Genomic DNA, 22,797 nt, shown 5'->3' with positions numbered 1-22,797 from the left:
AAAGCCAGCCAAACTATTGGCACGCGGTTGGATGCGTTTTTGTGTCAGTGAGGGACAGGAGGACACTGGACAAACTGCTGGCCATCATGGACAATCCTGCCCACCCACTCCACCAGACAATTGAGGGACAGCGGAGTTCATACTCCAACAGGCTTCTTCAGCTTTGTTCCCACAGTGTTTGATTCAAGAACTCCTTCATTCAGCTGTATAATCACTCGCCATACAGCAATAGATGACATCTGTCTATTATCTGACACCTTCTATGTTAGCCACCTCTCTTTGTTTATAATGTATATTTTCTGCTGGATCTACTCTCTATTTTATGCTGCAGTTGTTACATATACTGTAATATTGTACATGGTAATTGTTATATATTGTATATATGATATAAACATATAATATAGTATATCAGTATCATCATCGGCGGTCACTCGAACGAGTATGATGATCCTCCTGGTAGGGGTGTACCCCTTTATGGAGGATGCCTGTGCGTGACTTTGTTTAACGTGGGGAGACTGGTGCACAGACAGTCACCACATGATCCTTGACAGAAAAGGGTCAGGGTCCAGTGGCATGGAATTCAAGACGACTGGGGACCCTTTTTTGCTGCAGCCTTCTTCCGCCATCGCAGCCTTTGTGGTAGTTCTTAAATCTACCGTCTTCTGCCTGCTCCGTCGTTGAGGTCTTCACCGTATCCCTGGCTAGGGGGCAGTCAGGTACTGGGCCTTTGCCAAGGGCCACCTGGGGTAACAGTAGTAAAAGGGTTAACCTTCTAGTGCCCCAATCAATCAATCAATCAATGTTTATTTATATAGCCCTAAATCACAAGTGTCTCAAAGGGCTGCACAAGCCACAACGACATCCTCGGTTCAGATCCCACATAAGGGCAAGGAAAAACTCAACCCAGTGGGATGTCAATGAGAACGACAATGAGAAACCTTGGAGAGGACCGCAGATGTCGTCTAGGGGAGACCGGATGCAATGGACGTTGAGTGGGTCTAGCATAATATTGTGAAAGTCCAGTCCATAGTGGATCCAACGTAATAGTGAGAGTCCAGTCCATAGTGGGGCCAGCAGGAGATCATCCCGAGCGGAGACGGGTGAGCAGCGCAGAGATGTCCCCAACCGATGCACAGGCGAGCAGTCCACCCCGGGTCCCGACCCTGGACAGCCAGCACTTCATCCATGGCCACCAGACCTGACCCCCATAGAGGAGCCTCCACTGCCGGATGCACTTTAAAGTCATGCCCAGGACAAATATCAGTATATATGACATACTGTACATATATTATGTAAATATTATGTATATATGTTATATTTTATATTGCTACTACGGTACATTTTTAGTCTATTTTATACCTACATTGTCCTTTCCATCCTTACACTTGCCATCCTTTGTAAATGAGCTACTGTGTGGAACAATTTCCCTTGTGGATCATTAAAGTTTGTCTATGTCCAAGTCTAAGTCTAAGTCTTACTCTCAGTATTGAAACTTGATTGATTGATTGATTGATTGATTGATTGAAACTTTTATTAGTAGATTGCACAGTTCAGTACATATTCCGTACAATTGACCACTAAACGGTAACACCCAAATAAGTTTTTCAACTTGTTTAAGTCGGGGTCCACGTAATCAATTCATGGTACAAATATATACTATCATCATAATACAGTCATCACACAAGTTAATCATCAGAGTATATACATTGAATTATTTACATTATTTACAATCCGGGGGGTGGGATGAGGAGGGTTTGGTTCATAACAGCACTTCAGTCATCAACAATTGCATCATCAGAGAAATGGGCATTGAAACCATGTAGGTCTGACTTGGTAGGATATGTACAGCGAGCAGAGAACATAGTGAGTTCAGATAGCATAAGAACAAGTATATACATTAGAAATACATTTGATTATTTACATTTGGTTATTTACAATCCGGGGAGGTGGGATGTGGAAGGGGGAGGGTGTTAGTCAAGGGTTGAAGTTGCCTGGTGGTGTTGTTTTAGTGCGGTTTTGAAGGAGGGTAGAGATGCATTTTCTTTTACACCTGTTGGGAGTGCATTCCATATTGATGTGGCATAGAAGGAGAATGAGTTTAGACCTTTGTTAGATCGGAACCTGGGTTTAACGTGGTTTGTGGAACTCCCCCTGGTGTTGTGGTTATGGCGGTCATTTACGTTAAGGAAGTAGTTTGACATGTACTTCGGTATCAGGGAGGTGTAGCGGATTTTATAGACTAGGCTCAGTGCAAGTTGTTTTACTCTGTCCTCCACCCTAAGCCAGCCCACTTTGGAGAAGTGGGTTGGGGTGAAGTGTGATCTAGGGTGGAGGTCTAAAAGTAACCTGACTAGCTTGTTCTGGGATGTTTGGAGTCTAGATTTGAGGGTTTTGGAGGTGCTGGGGTACCAGGAGGTGCATGCGTAATCGAAAAAAGGTTGAACGAGAGTTCCCGTTAGAATCTTCAAGGTGCTTTTGTTGACCAGAGAGGAGGTTCTGTAGAGAAATCTTCTTTGTTGGTTGACCTTTCTGATTACCTTGGTTGCCAAGTATTTGCTTTTGATTTATTTTTTTGATGTTGAAAATGCCTTAACCTTTGTCTGAATTTTAAAATGTATGTTTTGTTGGTCAATGAAAAAAAATACAAAAAAATAAATAAAAATTAGGTCCAACCAATCCCCAGTATAGGATGCAATGTATCACTTCCTCCTCCAGCACACTAGGTGGCGGTAACGCTCTTTAAGTGGCGTTAGCGGCCTAGCGCCAAAACAGAAGGGGCGCGTACAGACGACGCAGCAAACATGGCAGACGAGAAGCCTAAGGTGAGGACTTTTATTCACGTTAGTATTCATACTTTGCACTCGCTGTGTTTCCATTACCCACTGGAGGGTCGCGGTGTCCCCGGGGGCCAAGTCCCAAAGAGTCCCAGAATTGGGAGATAAGGCCAGATGCACGGACCGGCGCTAACAGCATCAAGCTAGCAGCACAATTAGCAGTGAATGCTAACGCGGCTAACATGCCTGAAATCAGACTGGATTGTGGGTTATAACAACCGAATCCATAACACAAATCAAATATCGACGTATATATGTTGATGAATACCTCATTTTGATGTTTTTAATTGAGTAATGTCATGATTCAAGCCTTTGTGTCTTTGATGTGGTCTGACAACGCATCTGGATTAAACAGGCCGCAATGTATGTTTTGACTACAGGCCGTGATTAACTACTAACCTGAAGGGCAACAATTGTATCAATTTCTTGCTCGTTATCTGCAAACAACTCCTTTTGACTGGCGCTGGGAATAGGACTGTTTCATGTAGACAACTGCAGATTTAAATGTTGCAGCAAAGTAATAGTTTATCATGGCACATGTTACAAGTCAAATCAAATTGCTTTGTCATCGCCTGTGATACTCACAGCCTCTAGGGGGCGCAGTGATGTACTTGCACACATTTACTTTTCATTCACTTTGCCTTCTTTATAATTTGTTCCTATTAACCTATGCTGTTTATGACCTATTGTATATCTTATATTATATATATTAGATCAGGGGTGTCAAAGTCCAGGCCTGTTCTTGTTTGCGGATGACTCAGCCCTGCTGGTATCAGACAGGGACAAGTCACAGGTGGAGAAAATCCTCAGTGCTGAACTCTGTAGAACTTGCACCTGGCTCGCTGACAACAAGCTATCTATACACTTGGGTAAAACGGAATCCAACCTGTTTGGGTCCCACATCAACCTTAAGAAAGTCAATGACTTCACTATAAAAGTGGGTGACATTGTTATCACCAGGAAAGATGAAGTCACCTACTTAGGTTCCGTTCTAGAGGCTAATATTTCCTGTGATAAAATGGCAACCAAGGTAATCAAAAAGGTCAACCAACGAACAAGATTTCTCTATAAAATCTCCTCTCTGGTCAACAAAAGCACCATGAGGATTCTAGCGGGAACTCTCGTTCAACCCTTTTTCGATTACGCATGCACCTCCTGGTACCCCAGCACCTCCAAAACACTCAAACCTAAACTCCAAACATCCCAGGACAAGCTAGTCAGATTACTTTTAGACCTCCACCCCAGATCACACCTCACTCCTACCCACTTCTCCAAAGTGGGCTGGCTCAGGGTGGAGGACAGAGTAAAACAACTTGCACTGAGCCTGGTCTATAAAATCCGCTACACCTCCCTGATACCGAAGTACATGTCAAACTACTTCCTTAATGTAAATGACCGCCATGACCACAACACCAGGGGGAGCTCCACTAACCACGTTAAACCCAGATTCCGAACTAACAAAGGTCTTAACTCATATGGCCCTTAGGCTCCGTTTACACTAAGCCGTATAAGCGTCCACACACAACAATGCCACCGTTTAAGAACCCCTTACCCCCCTCCGTCCGCCGGCGCAACGCGACCTAATAACGTCATAGTCACCTCCAGTGTTGCTTTGTGTGCAAGTTCTTGAATTAAATTTTACTTATCTGAACAATATCCAGTGTTGTGGTTAGAGATGTCCGATAACATCGGACTGCCGATATTATCGGCCGATAAATGCTTTAAAATGTAATATCGGAAATTATCGGTATCTGTTTCTAAAAGTAAAATGTATGACTTTTTAAAACGCTGCTGTGTACACGGACGCAGGGAGAAGTACAGAGCGCCAATAAACCTTAAAGGCACTGCCTTTGCGTGCCGGCCCAGTCACATAATATCTACGGCTTTTCACACACACATTAGCGAATGCATCGCATACTTGGTCAACAGCCATACAGGTCACACTGAGGGTAGCCGTATAAACAACTTTAACACTGTTACAAATATGCGCCACACTGTGAACCCACACCAAACAAGAATGACAAACACATTTCGGGAGAACATCCGCACCGTAATACAACATAAACACAACAGAACAAATACCCAGAACCCCTTGCAGCACTAACTCTTCTGGGACGCTACAATGTACACCCCCCGCTACCACCCCCCACCCCGCCCACCTCAACCTCCTCATGCTCTCTCAGGGAAAGCATGTCCCAAATTCCAAGTTGCTGTTTTGAGGCATGTTAAAAAAAATTATGTACTTTGTGACTTCTATAATAAATATGGCAGTGCCATGTTGGCATTTTCTTCCATAACTTGAGTTGATTTATTTTGGAAAACCTTGTTACATTGTTTAATGCATCCAGCGGGGCATCACAACAAAATTAGGCATAATAATGTGTTAATTCCACGATTATATATCAGTATCGGTTGATATCAGAATCGGTAATTAAGAGTTGGAGAATATCGGATATCGGCAAAAAAGCCATTATCGGACATCTCTAGTTGTGGTATTTCAATTAACTGGAATCCAGTGTGCTGTGGGGCCCTATTGTAGTGAATCACACCTGAGCCATCATGTGACAAAGAACATTTGACAACAATCCAGTGTTTCCCATAAACTGCCAAGATACCTGTGGGGGTGTGGCTATGGGCGTGGTCACCATGACATCAAGTAATTTGCATAATTTACTACAATGATATGATTTTCTCTAAAAAGGCTCAAAAAATGTATACTTACTAATTAATAATAACAGTTTTGTTTTAAACATCCATCCATCCATTTTACAATATAATTACAACACTTTATGTACATATGTATATACAGATTTGAACAATAAGTTATTCACTGAAATATATTTATTAATTGTGGTTCTTACAAAAATATATAAAAGCTAAAATGTCTCTTAAAGCTCTGCCCCTTTAATTAGTGCATACTAAATAATTTAACTTTAGCCTACTACTACAACCATATTATTTACCAGCAACATAAAGTTATTTTTTCTCTCTTTCTATCCCCTCCTGCTCCGGCACTGCTGCACCAAATGATAATATAAATACATTTAATAAAGTCAAATAGAAATAAGGCAACAAAGGAAGTATCCTACACTTATCTTTTGTAAAGTAAATCTGAACCGCCGATATGGGCATCTACATCAACTATATGATTTGCCTGAGAAGCTGGACAGGACAAAAAAACAAAAAAATTTTTTATTTGTGGCGGACGTAATTCTTTCCTGGCGGGCCGCCACAAATAAATGAATGTGTGGGAAACACTGCAATCAATCTAGATATCTGGTCAGGACACTCTTTTGCCTTCACCTTCATTGTCCTTTCGTTTTTGGTGACTTTATATAATCTGGACCTAAGACATTGAGTCCGCGACATACATGTTGGACAATAACTGATACAGTCTGCTTTGCCGGTCCAAAAGCATTCGCCGTTTTCCGTAGTCCTCCCTCGAAGGCCAGGTAATACAAAGCACACGCTACCTTTTTTATCACATTCACGAGAGCTCACATTCTCGTTGTCTCTCCTTCGCCAAATGGACAAAGTTTTTCGCTAAGTAGAATCACAGCTAACCCGGACATTGGAAAGTTCTCTTGCCGTCTGGGATGTGTTGTATCCCAAATAGCTGCAATCGCTTTCTCTTAAGGTATTCATGTGTGATTTCCACAAGCGTCTGTACAGACGGAAGGAGAAACACGGGCATGTCTGGATGACTCGCCTCCATATTTCCAGTGGTTATCTCCGAGTTACGAAACCGCTTTATTATAAAACTGGCTGTGGCGCGTTCTTTCTGACGTCACTTTCTGTGTGCGTCACTTCCTCTCCGAACTCAGTTTGTAAACGATCAATGAGTCCATACAAAGCTAAGAGCTGGAGATTCAAGAAATAGATAGCGCACTTACCCGTGTAAAAAATTATCCAAGGAGGGGGACCTTAAACGATAGTTTAGTGTGGCTGAAACAGGGCTTAGGCTAAATAATTATTTGTTTAAGGGGTTATCTGGCTTAGTGTAGACATAGCCTTAGAACCGGCTCACAGGTCACAGCCGCCTGCTACTGTTTTGCACGCACCAATACTCCATCATTGTTGGTGCTAGGAATTTTCAAAATGGGGTCCCACAGTAAATTTTTGGGGTCCCACTTTTTTGTAACCGTTTTGAAAACAAATTATAAATGTATGCATTAACCTGTTATCTCACATTCTGTATTTTGTTTTAGAAAAAGGTTGTGTTAAACGTTAATTCATTAAAACAAATACAAAAACAAAACAAATTTTTATGCATATCTAAATTTATTCAGTTATAAACATTCATTCACTTTCTTCTTCCCTTCATGGATCTAAACTTTACCGCTGCCGGTATTTTTTTCTATATTTGTATTGTATTGTAATATATTATGTGTTTGTTCCATTTTTGGCCAAAGTAAGACAAAGAAAACAATCTTAAGTTGTCTTTATTTTTTTGTTTTAATGCCATGATTTTAATAGTCCAGCCCGCGTGTGCACAGACTTTCTTCTAAAATGAGTTTGACACCCCTGATTTAGATTATGATGTACATTAAGGCTGCACGAATTTGCGGAAATGTAATTGCGATTTTTTTTCAAAAATTGCGATTTTTATATCTTATACATATAAATGCATAGAATTGCGAATTTAACGAGAGAAGGAAGACATGTTTCTTTTGAACTGTCAATCAGCATATTTTTGTCTCAAGGTGCCACAGAGAACAATAAACTTGTTTTAAAAATATTTGGCTTTACGCAGACAGACTCAGAGCTTTTGTCATCATGCTCTCAAACTGAAGAACTAACTGATAAAAATGATAGGGATTATAATGTAATGTAATTAATATATATAACAATAATGCAAGTACCTGTAACCATTTAAAAGGATATACATTATTATTCCTTATTACTGTAGAATTGTTTACCATTGTATTGTAATTGGAAGCAAAATAACTTTATTTTACAGAAGTAAACAAACAAACAAAAAATTTGACTAATTTCTGTAAGAAATGTTTTTACTTAAATACATATTGGACATTTTAAAGTGCTTTTTTTCCCCAGTTGGAAAAACTTTTTTTTTGGTCATCACATGGCCACGGCATTCTTGCTCGTTCATCCGTGTTGATGGGCTCATGTTGCCAATTCGATTTGAAGCTGTAATATTACAACAAAGGGACATTCGGCTGTGTAATAGTAATTTTTTCCACCTAATTTTTGTTACTTTGCGAATCTTCTCACTTGCGAGTCTCAAGGCTCCTTGTTTGTGCTTCCTTCCACCCACTGAGACAAAGATTGTGGATGACTGAAAAGAAGGCTCAATGAGTTCAGTTAATTTTACTGTTAAACACGCCCAGCTGCTGAAAGTGATGCACAGAGTGAGACGTCTTTCTCTCTGTTTAAAGTCAGAGACGAATAAACGTGAGGTTCAACAATTCTGATTGGCAAACATTTTTGTCACTCGAATGCTGGTGACGATGAAGAAAAAATAAAAAGTCCGCTTTTTTGTGTTTACATTATCGCACTAGTTAAAACTTTGACTTGCAGCTCGAATGTAAAAAAAATAAATTTTTTACAACATGTTACGGTAAATGGAAAACAGTACAACTTTTTAAAAAAAAATAAAACCTAGCATCTTAGTCATAAAATGTACAGTGTTTTTTTTTTTACAACAGATTACTTTTAGTTAAAAACAGTACTACTGTTTGTGTTTGTTTTTTATTCTGGCAACTGAGCTGCCAGTTTTTTTACTTAAAAAATTTACCGTTTTTCCATTTACAGTAATTAGTGTAAAAACAACCGAAGATTTTACGGTAAAAAACTGGCAGCTCAGTCTGCATCATTTTATCGTAGTAAACAGGGGTAGCGTTTTCAAATTACAGTAATGTAATGTAAAAATCACTGTCAAACTGACATGGTGCAGCAATACACAATAGCACACAAAAAGCTCATCAATCATCAACAATTCAACCACATCTCAATCAGGGCCAAATTGGGCATCAGTCTTTTTTACATATTTATAAGGTGCTTTATTGACACATTATTTCCAAGTGTTCGCTGATTTTAATCCCAATGTGTTTTTACCTGGCTAAATAAAGTAAAATGAAATGCATGGCCATACAAAATAATGTTTTTTATTTATTTTATATTATTTAGTTTCTGCCATATTACTCTGTTAATAATGCTTATGTTGCTTTCATGTGCATATGTAACAGTTATCTACAATGATGTTTCTTTTACAACTTTGTCATTTTGAATAAGTTATTTGTTTTTTAAATAAAACTTACCGTATTTTCCGCACCATAAGCCGCACCTAAAAACCACAATTTTTGTCAAAAGCAGACAGTGCGGCTAATAACCCGGTGCGCCTTATATATGGATTAATATTCATATTTATTTTCATAAGGTTTAGGTCTCGCAACTACGGTAAACAGCCGCCATCTTTTTTCCCCGTAAAAGAGGAAGCGCTTCTTCTTCTACGGTAAGCAACTGCCCCCATAGAAGAGGAAGCGCTTCTTATTCTACTGTAAGCAACCGCCAAGGTGAGCACCCGCCCCCGTAGAAGAAGAAGCTCGCGGATATTTAATTTCATTTGTGTGTTTCTGTAAAGACAAAAAAATGTCTCCTCCTAAGAGACACGCGTACAAGGTTCCACTGACTTTTGATATTCATGTGAACCGCACTGTGGATACAACGGGAACACGTACGGTGAATATTCGCACCACAGGGAATGAGAAGTCGTCTTACTGTGGTTCTAGCTTGCCATGCTAACGGCCAGAAACTTCCGCCCACGGTGATATTCAAAAGGAAGACCTTGCCAAAAGAGAACTTTCCAGCCGGCATCATCATAAAAGCTAACTCGAAGGGATGGATGGATGAAGAAAAGATGAGCGAGTGGTTGATAGACGTTTACGCGAAGACACCGGGTGACTTTTTTCACGCAGCGCCGTCCCTGTTGATCTATGACTGCATGCGCGTCCACATCATCGATGGTGTCAAAAAACAAGTGAAGCACACCGAAGAAGAATAATTCGAGGGATTTGTAGATGAGTAATAACTTAAGAAAGTAAGCTTTAAATGTTTATTTTGTGTGTTGTGTGACACTAACGTATGAGCAACGTTGAGTTATTGATGTTGCTATTGCTCTGCACTATTTTGAGTGTTACTATTTTTGTGATTGCACATTTGCACATTACATTTTGGGAGTGAACAGAGTTGTTAGAACGCTGGTTTGTAATATATTATTAAAGTTTGACTGACCTATCTGACTGTTTTGTTGACATTCCCTTTAGCGTAGCGTAGGTGCGGCTAATAGCACGGGGCGGCTAATAGGTAAACAAAGTTTTGAAATATGCCGTTCATTAAACGTGCAGCTAATAACACGGGGCGCCTTATGGTGCGGAAAATACGGTAGTTAAAAGATTTCAGTACAAGTACTTGTTGAACATTTTGTGCACATTTAAAAATACCGCAATAATAATAACTGTGATAATTTTGGTCACAATAACCGTGATAAGAAATTTTCATTGGCCATCAAAACTATGAACACTATTTATCTATATGAACAAAAAGTGCAGGTATGTCTTATGGCTTTCAGGTGCCCCCTTGCAAAATTATATTTGTTATTGTTTATCTCTTATGTCCATACAGTGCTATCTTGCACAATTTTCACATTTATTTATTTTCTGCCATATTACTTGTTTATGATTGTGTTGCTTTCATATGCACATTCAATTCCTACTTGAGGTCCATGAAATAGTGTTCTTATCTACAATAATGTTTATTCTACAAAGTAAATCATTTTTAATGTGTTTGTGTTTTTAAATGGTTAAAAGATTTCAGTGTAAGTAATTTTTTAAAATTTTGAGCAGATTTAAATAATACCGCGATAATAAGTGTGATAAGACATTTTCATACCATGACATCCCTAAAGAGGGTATATCGATCTATAAATTGGTGGTGTCAACACCAAAGGGAGTATCATATATAATCTATAGTCCATACTGGAGCATTGATATTTTTGTTGAAGTACATTTTTAGGGTTTGTCTTTACATTGCACATATAATATTGTAGCCTGATCTCAAGTGTGCATCTCCTAGTTGCCAACATACTGTCAGAAAGTTCATTGAAGACTGGATAACCTACTGGCCTGTTTGTCTGTGTCAGGAGGGAGTGAAGACGGAGAACGAGCACATAAACCTGAAGGTGGCAGGCCAGGATGGCTCAGTGGTGCAGTTCAAGATCAAAAGGCACACTGCACTCAGCAAACTGATGAAAGCTTATTGTGAACGACAGGTGAGACACTAGGTGAAACGATACCTGAAAAAAAGACTGTTCATTCATTGGAGGCATTTCCTGACTGTGCCATGACAGGACAATATGGATTTTTGTTATGTATCCAAAATCTGTACAGTTTGAGAAACCACAATAATTTTAAAATACTCAATAATGACAACTTCATATTTCAATACTTTCTGTCTTTCCCACAGGGATTATCAATGAGACAGATACGGTTTCGATTTGACGGCCAGCCCATTAATGAGAATGACACACCCTCGCAGGTACTGAAGCCTTTTGATTTTTACTAAACCATGATTTTAAGGGTTTTCCCTTAATATAATTGAATGTGGTGTGCTGCCACAGCATTTTTATGACCGCTACACCTTGAAAAGTTTTTTTAAAACTTGAAAACAAATGAAATTATTATATTGTAGCCCCAAGAAGTAAATTGCTCAAAGTCCGATGCTATTTTTGCATTTTATTACCAATCTTATGGACACAACATGTTTTACCTCCCGTGAAAACTCTTTCGTCTCCGTGAGTCCGCGCTTCCCCAGACACACAAAAACATTTTCTCATTCGCCGCCAATCACCTTTCAGGAACGGACAGTGTGTTTGCAAACATGGAAAAAAATAACATCAAATCCAAACCACACTAAAATAAAACATTAACACCAGCTGGTTGTTACAGTATGAATTGATATACATAGCCTTTTATTTGTGCACTATTGACAAGTGATGTACCGAAAACTTGACCACCGAAAACCGTCCTGCCGTAACCGGATGTAAAGAAGACACACACCATTGTCTGGAGTGTTCTCTGGAATGTGGACGTAATTTTAATATATGCCAGTTATACCCTCGAACAGCCATCTCCAAAGTGCAAATATTAAGAGGATAGTGGCGGCTTTTAAGAAGAGAAAGTCCAACTGGAGCAACAGCGCGAAGCAAGTGTGACGTCATGCTTGCTGTTGCTCGCCTCTTTCGTCAGGGTCATCAAGGGACATAAGTAGAGTCTCGAAACGTGACTACATTTTGTAACACCAGAAAAGGATGCTAGATTTGTTGCTAATTGTTTTTAATGAAAAATTAAAGTCTGTAGACACTTGAAAAAATCTCCACAAAGTACTTTGTACAATAAGCATAAAACGATAAAAAAAATACATATATATATATATATTCAATAATAGTAACAGACTTGTTTTTAAATGTATGTTTACAATTTTTTTAGCCTTTTTACAGAATTACAATATATCATAGCAAATTATTCGATTACATCATGGTGACCACGCCCCCATCGCCACAGGTATGTAGACAGTCTAGGGCAGGGGTCGGCAACCTTTACCACTCAAAGAGCCATTTTGACAAGTTTCACAAATTAAAGAAAACAATGGGAGCCACAAAACTCTTGAAAATTTATAATGAAATAACACTGCATACAAAGCTTTTTTTGCTTTGTGCTATGTTTTAACCAGGGGTCTCAGACACAAGCCCCGGCCCGCACCTTAATATGAAAATTTAATGTTAGTGCAGCCCGCAAGTTTTAAATGAAGGGCGCTTGATAGCGTCATACTTGCCAACCCTCCCAATTTTTCCGGGAGACTCCCGAATTTCAGGGCGTTATGGCACTGCTTTTAGCACCCTCTACAGTCTGCTCTAACAGCATAACTTCTTGGCCACATGTTGAATGCAGCTTCTACTTGCACACGCAAGTGACAGCAAGGCATACTTGCTCAACAGCCACACAGCTTACACTGACGGTGGCGTATAAAACAACTTTAACACTGTTATGTTACAAATATGCGCCACACTGAACCCACACCAAAAAAGAATGACAAACACATTTCTGGAGAACATCCGCACTGTAACACAACATAAACACAACAAAAAAAATACCCAGAATCCCATGCAGCCCTAACTCTTCCGGTCCACCAAACCCCGCCCACCTCAACCGACGCGCAGAGGGGGGGGGTGGGTTAATGTGTGGGGGGGTTTGGTGGTAGCGGGGGTGTATAATGTAGACTGGAAGTGTTCGGGCTGCATGGGATTCTGGGTATTTGTTGTGTTTATGTTGTGTTACGGTGCGGAGGTTCTCCGGAAATGTGTTTGTCATTCTTTTTTGGTGTGGGTTCACAGTGTGGCGCATATTTGTAACGTAACAGTGTTAAAGTTGTTTTATACGGCTACCGTCAGTGTAAGCTGTGTGGCTGTTGACTTAAGTATGCCTAGCTGTCTCCTACGTGTGCAAGTAAAAGCTACATTCAACATGTGGCAGGGCTGGCACGCTGTTTGTACAAGCTATAGAGGACAATAAATACAGCGCCATTGGGGCACGCCCTTATCGGAGAATATTTGCCCCGGGAGATTTCAAGGAGAGGCACTGAGATCCGTAAGTCTCCTGGGAAAGTCGTAAGGGTCGACAAGTATGCTGGGAAAATCGGGAGGGTCTGCAACTATGCAGCTGAGCCGCATCAGAGTAGTCAAAGAGCCGCATGCGGCTCCGGAGCCGCGGGTTGCCGACCCCTGGTGTAGGGGAAACCCTGATAATTGCAGAAACTATTGTAATACCTGTAAAAGAATGGAAGGCTTGTTGTTGCCTCTCACGGTGGGATAAATGGACTCGACTTATAGATATAAAGCAAAAAACGTGCACATTACGCCTGGGCGATACATCGATTTTATTGATAATTTAGATGTATATTTTTTCATTGCAGAGGATTTAAAAATAATGGTTAATTACAATTAAACAGTTTTGGGTCGAGTGGGGGGGGGGAATACAACTCTTAATAAGGCGAACATGAACGCAGCAACAACAAACTCCACCCAAGAAGCAGCTTAATGTAATGAGTCATTTACACCAGATACCATGTATGATGAGAAAGAACAATGCACAGAGCGACCACTAAAGCCAGTAATTCGCACATCCAAACCGGGCGCGCGTGTTGTTGATATATTACATGTGTACATTGTCTTTAACATTAGTACACACTAACAGTGTTTTTTAACCTTTTCTGAGCCAAGGCACATTTTTTTCATTGAAAAAATTCTGAGGCACACCACCAGCAGAAAACACAAAAAAATGAAACTCCGTAGACAATAAAAAGTCGTTCTCGCATTTGTTGGATATGAATTCAAACCATAACCAACCGTGCATCACTATAGCTCTTGTCTCAAAGTAGGTGTACTGTCACGACCTGTCACATCACGCCGTAACTTATTTTGAGTTTATTTCTGTTTTCCTGTGTGTAGTGTTTTAGTTCTTCTCTTGCGCTCCTATGTTGGTGGCTTTTCCTCTTTTGTTGGTATTTTCCTGTAGCAGTTTCATGTCTTCTTTGAATGCTATTCCCCGCACCTGCTTTGTTTTTGCAATCAAGACTATTTAAGTTGTGCGAACGCTATCTTTCTTTGTGGGGACATTGTTGATTGTCATGTCATGTATGGATGTAAGGCTGCAGCTAACGATTATTTTTCTATCGATTAATCTATAGATTATTTTTTCGATTAATCGGTTAATCTATAGATTATTTTTCGATTAATCTATAGATTATTTTTCCTTTTACCGATTATTTTTTTATTCAAAATGAAGATGAAAAAATAAATGTAGGCCCGTTTTTTCAAAAGGCATGGCTTTTATTTACAAAAAAAAAGAAGTATGGCCACTCAGTCAACATTGACAACATGACTAAATATTCTGTAACAATGTAAACATTTAAAACTTTTAACATTTAACAAAATTAAAAGTAGCTTATTTGCTTTTTAATGTGCAAATATAAAAGTCAACATCCAGTGCAAATCTTAATATTCTGCAATAGTATAAGCATTTCAAAATTAAAAGTATTGCTTATTTTGCTTTAAAATGTGCAAAAATAAAGATAAACATCCAATACAAAAAAGTGCAAAACGAAATATTCTGTAACAACAGTGTAAACATTTCAACAAAAGTGAAAGTATTGCTTATTTGCTAAAATGTGCAAAAATAAAGATAAACATCCAATACAAAAAAGTGCCAATCTAAATATTCTGGAGCACTGTAAACATTAAGTATTGCTTTTAAAATGTGCAAAATAAACATCCAGTCCAACACAGTACACAATAACCAATTCTACTCATTCCAGTGAGTGTCTAACAGTTGTAATGAAGAAAGGTTAGCATGTCTACATGCTTTGGTTCTTTTCTTGTTTACAATATTCCCAGCAGCTGAAAATAGGCGCTCAGAAGGGGTCGATGTGGCTGGAACTGAGAGCTAATTAGCCTTCACCTCAAGCCAGGATTGCGAGTGAGCTGAGCTGCAGTTTAAGTTTCTAGAAGGTCAACGGGCTCATAGTGATGTTACTAGTAGTTGACTGGGAGGTGTTTATTATCATTTGGGGAGTCTGCTGCCTGATGCTCACCTGCTAAACACCTATCTGCTCCACGCTGAAGCGCTGACTACATGCGCTCTGAATACGCACTGCTGATTGGCTGATAATGCTTCGTGTGTACCAATCAGATGGTTGTGTGGGTGGGACAATGCTGCGTGTGTACCAATCAGATGGTTGTGTGGGTGGGACAATGCTGCGTGTGTACCAATCAGATGGTTGTGTGGGTGGGACAATGCTGCGTGCTGAGACAGAGGCAGACGGAGCAAAGCAGCTTGTTAAGACTTTAGTTTTAGCTTAGAAACTCGTTCGGTACACCCCCGTACCGAACCGAAAGCCCCGTACCGAAACGGTTCAATACAAAACACGTACCGTTACACCCCTAGCAGATAAAAATGACACATTCATGTTTTTGTGTAATGATGACAACGTATGCTCGCACGGACGATTGACTAGTTGATGGTTTTCTTTTCAAATGTTCGTTCATAGCCGTTGTGCTGCTATGATAGGCCATTTCCGCTCGACACAGTGTGCATACAACAACATTATTAGGCCGTTTATTGAAATACTCCCACACTTTTGACCACTTTTGGCATGCTTTTCCCCCCTCGCTCGCACCGCTCGCATCGTCTTCTTTGATCGTCTGCTTTGCGCTTCGCCATGACGGTAGTGTGACGTCATTATGCGACGCGTCGACGCACAAAAACGGCGTCGACGTATTTACGTAACCGATGACGTCGACTACGTCGACGCGTCGTTTCAGCCTTATATGGATGTACTTTGTGGACGCCGTCTGCTCCACACGCTGTAAGTCTTTGCTGTCGTCCAGCATTGTTTTTGTTTACTTTGCAGCCAGTTCACTTTTAGTTTCATTTTGCTTCAATGCCTTTTCTTAGCGGCACTTGCTTTTGTTTAAAAACCTTCTGCCACCTACTGATATGGAAGGGTATTACATGGTTACTCTGCCGAGCTGTAGACAGCACATACACTCAACAACGGCACGTTTGCAGATTATAACTACTGGTTTGCAAAAATATTTTTAACCCAATTAGGTGAAATTACATAATCTCCCACGGCACAGCAGACTGTATCTCACGGCACACTAGTGTGCCGCGGCACAGTGGTTGGAAAACACCGCACTAACACGTAGCCCAGGATACGTCATGAAAAAGCCTGTTCATCCACTTACTAAAACTATATAGTCATCTAAATGTTTTTACTTGATTATTTGCATACAATGTACAATACCACATTTGTATTTATTATTTACAGAAATATTTAATTCAAAACAGAAGTTTTAAGTTTGCATTGTATTGATCAAATTGATTTGTATTAATATATAATGATTGGTATCTTTATTGAGTTATTGAAGTTTATGTATTTGCGTGCAATGCTTCATTTTTATTTACAAAAGTATTTTTTTCAAGACAGAAGATTTAAGTTTGCACTTAATTAATCTCAATGTTGGAAATTATTTGCATGCAATGTACAATGCTACATTTTTGTATATTACAGTATTGTATTCAATCAAAAGTATTGCCTCGCATAGGAACTCCTAATTTACTTTTTTGAAAATTAAAAAGTATTTATATGTGGTCTAAAATTCCGATATACAAATTAAAATTTTGAAACAGCTAGTTTTTGATTTGAAAAAAAAAGGCAAAACTTGTTTTGAATACCTCTGTCATTTGTATTTATCGGTTTATTTTAAAAGTACGGGGGGAAATCTCCAAAAATCAAAAATGTAGTATTTTTTGTGAAAAAATCTGGAGATTTTTTTTGGCCATATCGCCAAGGCCTAGAGCACATAGAGAAAATGTCAGTTTCCAAAATGTTTAATTATACTTGTCAAGAAGTTCAATTACTACCAATATACCATATTTTCCGCACCATAAGGCGCCCCGTGTTATTAGCCGCACGTTTAATGAACGGCATATTTCAAAACTTTGTTTACCTATTAGCCGCCCCGTGCTATTAGCCGCACCTACGCTACGCTAAAGGGAATGTCAACAAAACAGTCAGATAGGTCAGTCAAACTTTAATAATATATTACAAACCAGCGTTCTAACAACTCTGTTCACTCCCAAAATGTAATGTGCAAATGTGCAATCACATAAATAGTAACACTCAAAATAGTGCAGAGCAATAGCAACATCAATAACTCAACGTTGCTCATATGTTAGTGTCACGCAACACACAAAATAAACATTTAAAGCTCACTTTCTGAAGTTATTACTCATCCACAAATCCCTCGAATTCTTCTTCTTCGGTGTGCTTCACTTGTTTTTTGACACCATCGATGATGTGGACGCGCATGCAGTCATAGATCAACAGGGACGGCGCTGCGTGAAAAAAGTCACCCGGTGTCTTCGCGTAAACGTCTATCAACCACTCGCTCATCTTTTCTTTATCCATCCATCCCTTCGAGTTAGCTTTTATGATGACGCCGGCTGGAAAGTTCTCTTTTGGCAAGGTCTTCCTTTTGAATATCACCGTGGGTGGAAGTTTCTGGCCGTTAGCATGGCAAGCTAGAACCACAGTAGGACGACTTCTCATTCCCTGTGGTGCGAATATTCACCGTACATGCTCCCGTTGTATCCACAGTGCGGTTCACATGAATATCAAAAGTCAGTCTTAGTAGGTTACATTTTGTTGTCTTTACGGAAACACACAAATGAAATTAAATATCCGCGCGCTTCTTCTTCTACGGGGGCGGGGGCTCACCTTGGCGGTTGCTTACAGTAGAAGAAGAAGCGCTTCCTCTTCTATGTGGGGCGGTTGCTTACCGTAGAAGAAGCGCTTCCTCTTTTACGGGGAAAAAAGATGGCGACTGTTTACCGTAGTTGCGAGACCTAAACCTTATGAAAATAAATATGAATATTAATCCATATATAAGGCGCACCGGGTTATTAGCCGCACTGTCTGCTTTTGACAAAAATTGTGGTTTTTAGGTGCGGCTTATGGTGCGGAAAATACGGTACTGTAATATGTAATGAGTCGTAGCCTTCCTATGACTCTTTTATAAATCGTAATTGCGTATATTGAAGATGTGGTGTGGACATGCATTATATAGAGTATGTTGTCTTGGGCCATCCATTACAAAGGAACAGGGGGAGAAAATTAACAGATGCCTAACTTTGTCTGAATATCTCCTAAACAGCATAATTGTCCATGAGCAATAGTGATTTCATGTCTAGAGTCCAAAAGTGTCTGGTAAGAATAAAAACATGAAATAATGTACAGAAGTCTGAATAGTTAAAAAGTCTTGATTGAAGTTTGATGTTCTACTTACATTAAATATAAATGTCCATCTCTCCCCAGGTGCGATTAAAATTAAACAGAATGGAGGGGGGGAAAAAGCATCAGATGCATGAGCCTCAACAAATATACTCTACCTTGATATAAACAAAGCCACCTGACAACTGTTGCATGTTTCCTGTGGTAGTAGTTGTTTAGACTGGTTTCAGAGATTATGTGAACACAACGTTCTCTCACAGTCTGACGGTAATCTCAGAAGGTGTAGAAAGTCCATTTTGTTGACTTTGACCCTGCTCTTTGTGTGTAGTAAGGCAGAGTTGTGATGCTGTTTACTCTACGGTGTTGCTTTTGTAACTTGTACTTGCAATGCCAAATCGAAGTGGTTTTTCAAATTTTTACATAGCGGACTGCCACAAATAAATGAGTGACTACAACACTATTTAGCCATCAAAACAATTGGTAAATTTCCTTGCACTAAATTTGTCTGATTTCTTTTTTTTTTTTAAATGCTGAAAATAAGCGTTCTACAACACAACTGTAAATACCTTAAACAGATCATGTTTGGGTTTGTAAAAATCAAATTAACACACCTAGATTATGCTATTAGAAACCAGTTCTTGTTCAAACTTATTACAGTGGCATTAATACAGAGTAAGAATAATAAATGAAGTATCTCTGCCTGATCTCATTCATTCAAATCATCTACAAGCAAGATTATTTATGCTTTTATCTTCCGATACAATAATTAAACGACTCAAAATACAACAATTTAGACCACATTGACATGTAAATCAGCAATTATAATAATCCACTGCATAGTTTGTACTAAATCGGGTTCCCCTCAACATAACTGAATGTGGCGCCCTGCCATGACAATATCATAAGCATATCTGCCACACATCGAAAATATGGGTATTTTACGTGAAAACAAATTAAAGTAATTCTCAACAAAGTACATTGTAAAATAAGCAGCTACAATTGAAAATATAGCAGAACTAAATCAAAATATGTCAATAATAAATAATAATAAATAAATGGGCTATACTTGTATAGCGCTTTTTGGTTTTGTTTTTAAATACATGTATACCTTTGTTTTAGCCTTTATAAAGAAAATCATATCATTATAGCAGATTATGCCAAATTACACAATGACGTTATGGTGACCACGCCTCAGCCACAGTAAGGTATCTTTGTAATTTAAGGGAAACCCTGACAGTAAATAGTCAAAGCACTTCAGCAAAAAAGCGATAACCACAAGAACCAAAGCAGGTGTTTTTTAAACACAATAAACATTACAAACAACACCAAATAGCAATGGAAAGTTGTAGTTATCGATCAGATCTGGAGCTTGACAACTACTAGGTCTATCTTATGAACATGTTGCATTATTTTGCTCTACTTACATTTCCACATACAGTTAGGTCCATAAATATTTGGACATTGACACAATTGTCAGTATTCCAGCTCTGTACAACACCACAATGGATTTGAAATGAAACGGTAAAGATGTGCTTTAAGTGCAGACTTTGAGCTTTAATTTGAGGGTATTTACATCCAAATCAGGTGAACGGTGTAGGAATTACAACACATTTTATATGTGCCTTCCACTTTTTAAGGGACCAAAAGTAATTGGACAATTGGCTACTCAGCTGTTCCATGGCCAGGTGTGTTATTCCCTCGTTATTTCATTTACAAGGAGCAGATAAGAGGGCTACAGTTAATTTCAAGTGTGGTATAGTCATTTGGAATCTGGGGAGGTCATCTCTCATTATGAAGTCCAAAGAGCTGTCATTATCAGTGAAGTAAGCCATCATTAGGCTGAAAAATCAAAACAAACCCGTCAGAGAGATAGCAAAAACATTAGGTGTGGCCAAATCAACTGTTTGGTACATTCTCAAAAAGAGAGAACGCACTGCTAAGCTCAGCAACACCAAAAAACCTGGAAGACCACGGAAAACAAGTGTGGTGGATGACAGACGAATCCTTTCCCTTGTCAAGAAAAAACCCTTCACAACAGTTGGCCAGATGAAGAAAACTCTCCAGGAGGTAGGTGTATCTGTGTCCAAGTCAACAATTAAGCGAATACTTCACCAGAGGAAATACATAGGTTTCATCACAAGTTGTTAACCACTGGTGAGCCTCAAAAACAGGAAGGCCAGATTAGAGTTTGCCAAGAAACACGTAAAAGAGCCTGTGCAGTTCTGGAACAACATCTTATGGACAGATGAGACAAAGATCAACTTGTACCAGAATGATGGAAAGAAAAGAGTATGGAGAAGGGAAGGGACTGCTCAAGATCCAAAGCATACCAGCTCATCAGTGAAGCATGGTAGTGTAAGGGCATGGGCATGCATGGCTGCCAGTGGAACTGGATCTCTCATATTTATTGATGTTGTGACAGCTGACAAAAGCAGAAGAATGAATTCTGAAGTGTTTTGGGCAATATTATCTGCTCATTGGACGGCGCTTCACAATGCAGATGGACAATGACCCGAAGCATACTGCGAAAGCAACCAAAGAGTTTTTCAAGGCAAAGAAGTGGAATGTTCTGCAATGGCCAAGTCAATCACCTGACCTAAATCCGATTGAGCATGCATTTCACTTGCTGAAGACAAAACTGAAGGGAAAATGCCCAAAGAACAAGCAGGAACTGAAGACTGCTGTAGCAGAGGCCTGGCAGAGCATCACCAGGGACGAAACCCAGCGTCTGGTGATGTCTATGGGTTCCACACTTCAAGCTGTCATTGACTGCAAAGGATTTGCAACAAAGTATTAAAAAGTGACAATTTGATTTATGATTGTTAGTTTGTCCAATTACTTTTGGTCACTTAAAAGGTGGAAGGCACATATAAAATGTGTTTTAATTCCTACACCATTCACCTGATTTGGATGTAAATACCCTCAAAATAATGCTCAAAGTCTGCACTTAAAGCACATCTTGACTGTTTCATTTCAAATCCATTGTGGTGTTGTACAGAGCTGGAATACTGACAATTGTGTCAATGTCCAAATATTTATGGACCTAATTGTAGCTAGCTAAGCTGAAATGACCACAATTGCCAACTAGTGTACGAGAGGCACATTGTGCATGGCCAGCAGTCGCATTAAGGATAGAGCATGGAAACGTGGACACCACATGTTGGTGTGAAAATAGAAGAAACCAAATCATTTGAGAAATCCAGACTAATTTAATGCATGGGAACGTACTGAGTGACACACCTGTATCACATTTGGAGTCATTTTGCACGACACCAGGGTAAAAATGTTTTGAAGTTCTGATGAAATGCTTTTAGACTACAGCACAAAACAACTACAATGACAAACACCTACTTATGTGAAGGTGGAAAATGTAACTAACTCTCATTATTTGTTTGTCTAAAATGGGCTGACATTTACTCTTTGTCCGTAGCTCGAAATGGAGGATGAAGATACAATCGACGTGTTCCAGCAGCAAACTGGAGGGTGTGCTCCTTAAAGACTGTTTCCGCCGTACATCTCTACCTCCCCTCTGTCATTTAACGTCTACACACACACACACACACACACACACAGACACACACACAGTACACACGCCGCCCACCAGTGGAACACATGTAATTGCAGCAGCACAGTTCTTGGACATGTCATTCAGATGTTAACTTTTTGGTTCTCTCGCAGTTGTGACAAATAAATACTGTTTTATTCCTTTGTCTGTGAGAGTGTCAGGAAGAGTTTTTGCTATCTACTAAAGTGGCCCTGCATTTTTAACCCTCTCTGTTGTTATGGAAATGTGTTATTGGAATAAATTGAGTCTTTTTTTTACATGTCTCTTGGTTTTTGTAGTACATATGAAAAAAGTTGATAACTTGGTACACTTCAGAATCATGTATTTCCAAATACAGTACATTTACACATACAAGGCATTTGTATTGGTGCAAAATAGCAAGATCTTAAGTCAAAACATAAGAAGCAATTAACAATATATAAAATAAAATGTAAGAATTGTCAAATCTAAGCATAATTACAAAAAACACACAAAAGGTGCCATGAAGTGCAAGTAAGAAAAAAAATGTAAAGTCCGGTGAGCGTTAATGTG

General features: G+C 39.3%; 1 protein-coding gene across 1 annotated transcript; it reads left to right on the top strand.

The window, feature by feature from the left end:
* The first annotated feature begins 2,693 nt into the window (after positions 1-2,693).
* Positions 2,694-22,523, top strand: sumo2a (small ubiquitin like modifier 2a). Its single transcript, XM_062026992.1, has 4 exons — positions 2,694-2,822; positions 10,993-11,121; positions 11,316-11,387; positions 22,132-22,523. Exons 1-4 carry the CDS (start codon positions 2,802-2,804, stop codon positions 22,195-22,197), a joined length of 288 nt encoding a protein of 95 aa, XP_061882976.1. The 5' UTR covers positions 2,694-2,801; the 3' UTR covers positions 22,198-22,523.
* The last annotated feature ends 274 nt before the right edge of the window (positions 22,524-22,797 follow it).

The sequence above is a fragment of the Entelurus aequoreus genome, linkage group LG18, assembly GCF_033978785.1.
Source record: "Entelurus aequoreus isolate RoL-2023_Sb linkage group LG18, RoL_Eaeq_v1.1, whole genome shotgun sequence".
Taxonomy (NCBI): Eukaryota; Metazoa; Chordata; class Actinopteri; order Syngnathiformes; family Syngnathidae; genus Entelurus; species Entelurus aequoreus.
The sequence above is the reverse complement of the archived record's forward strand: the minus strand, read 5'-3'. Positions and strand labels throughout refer to the sequence as shown.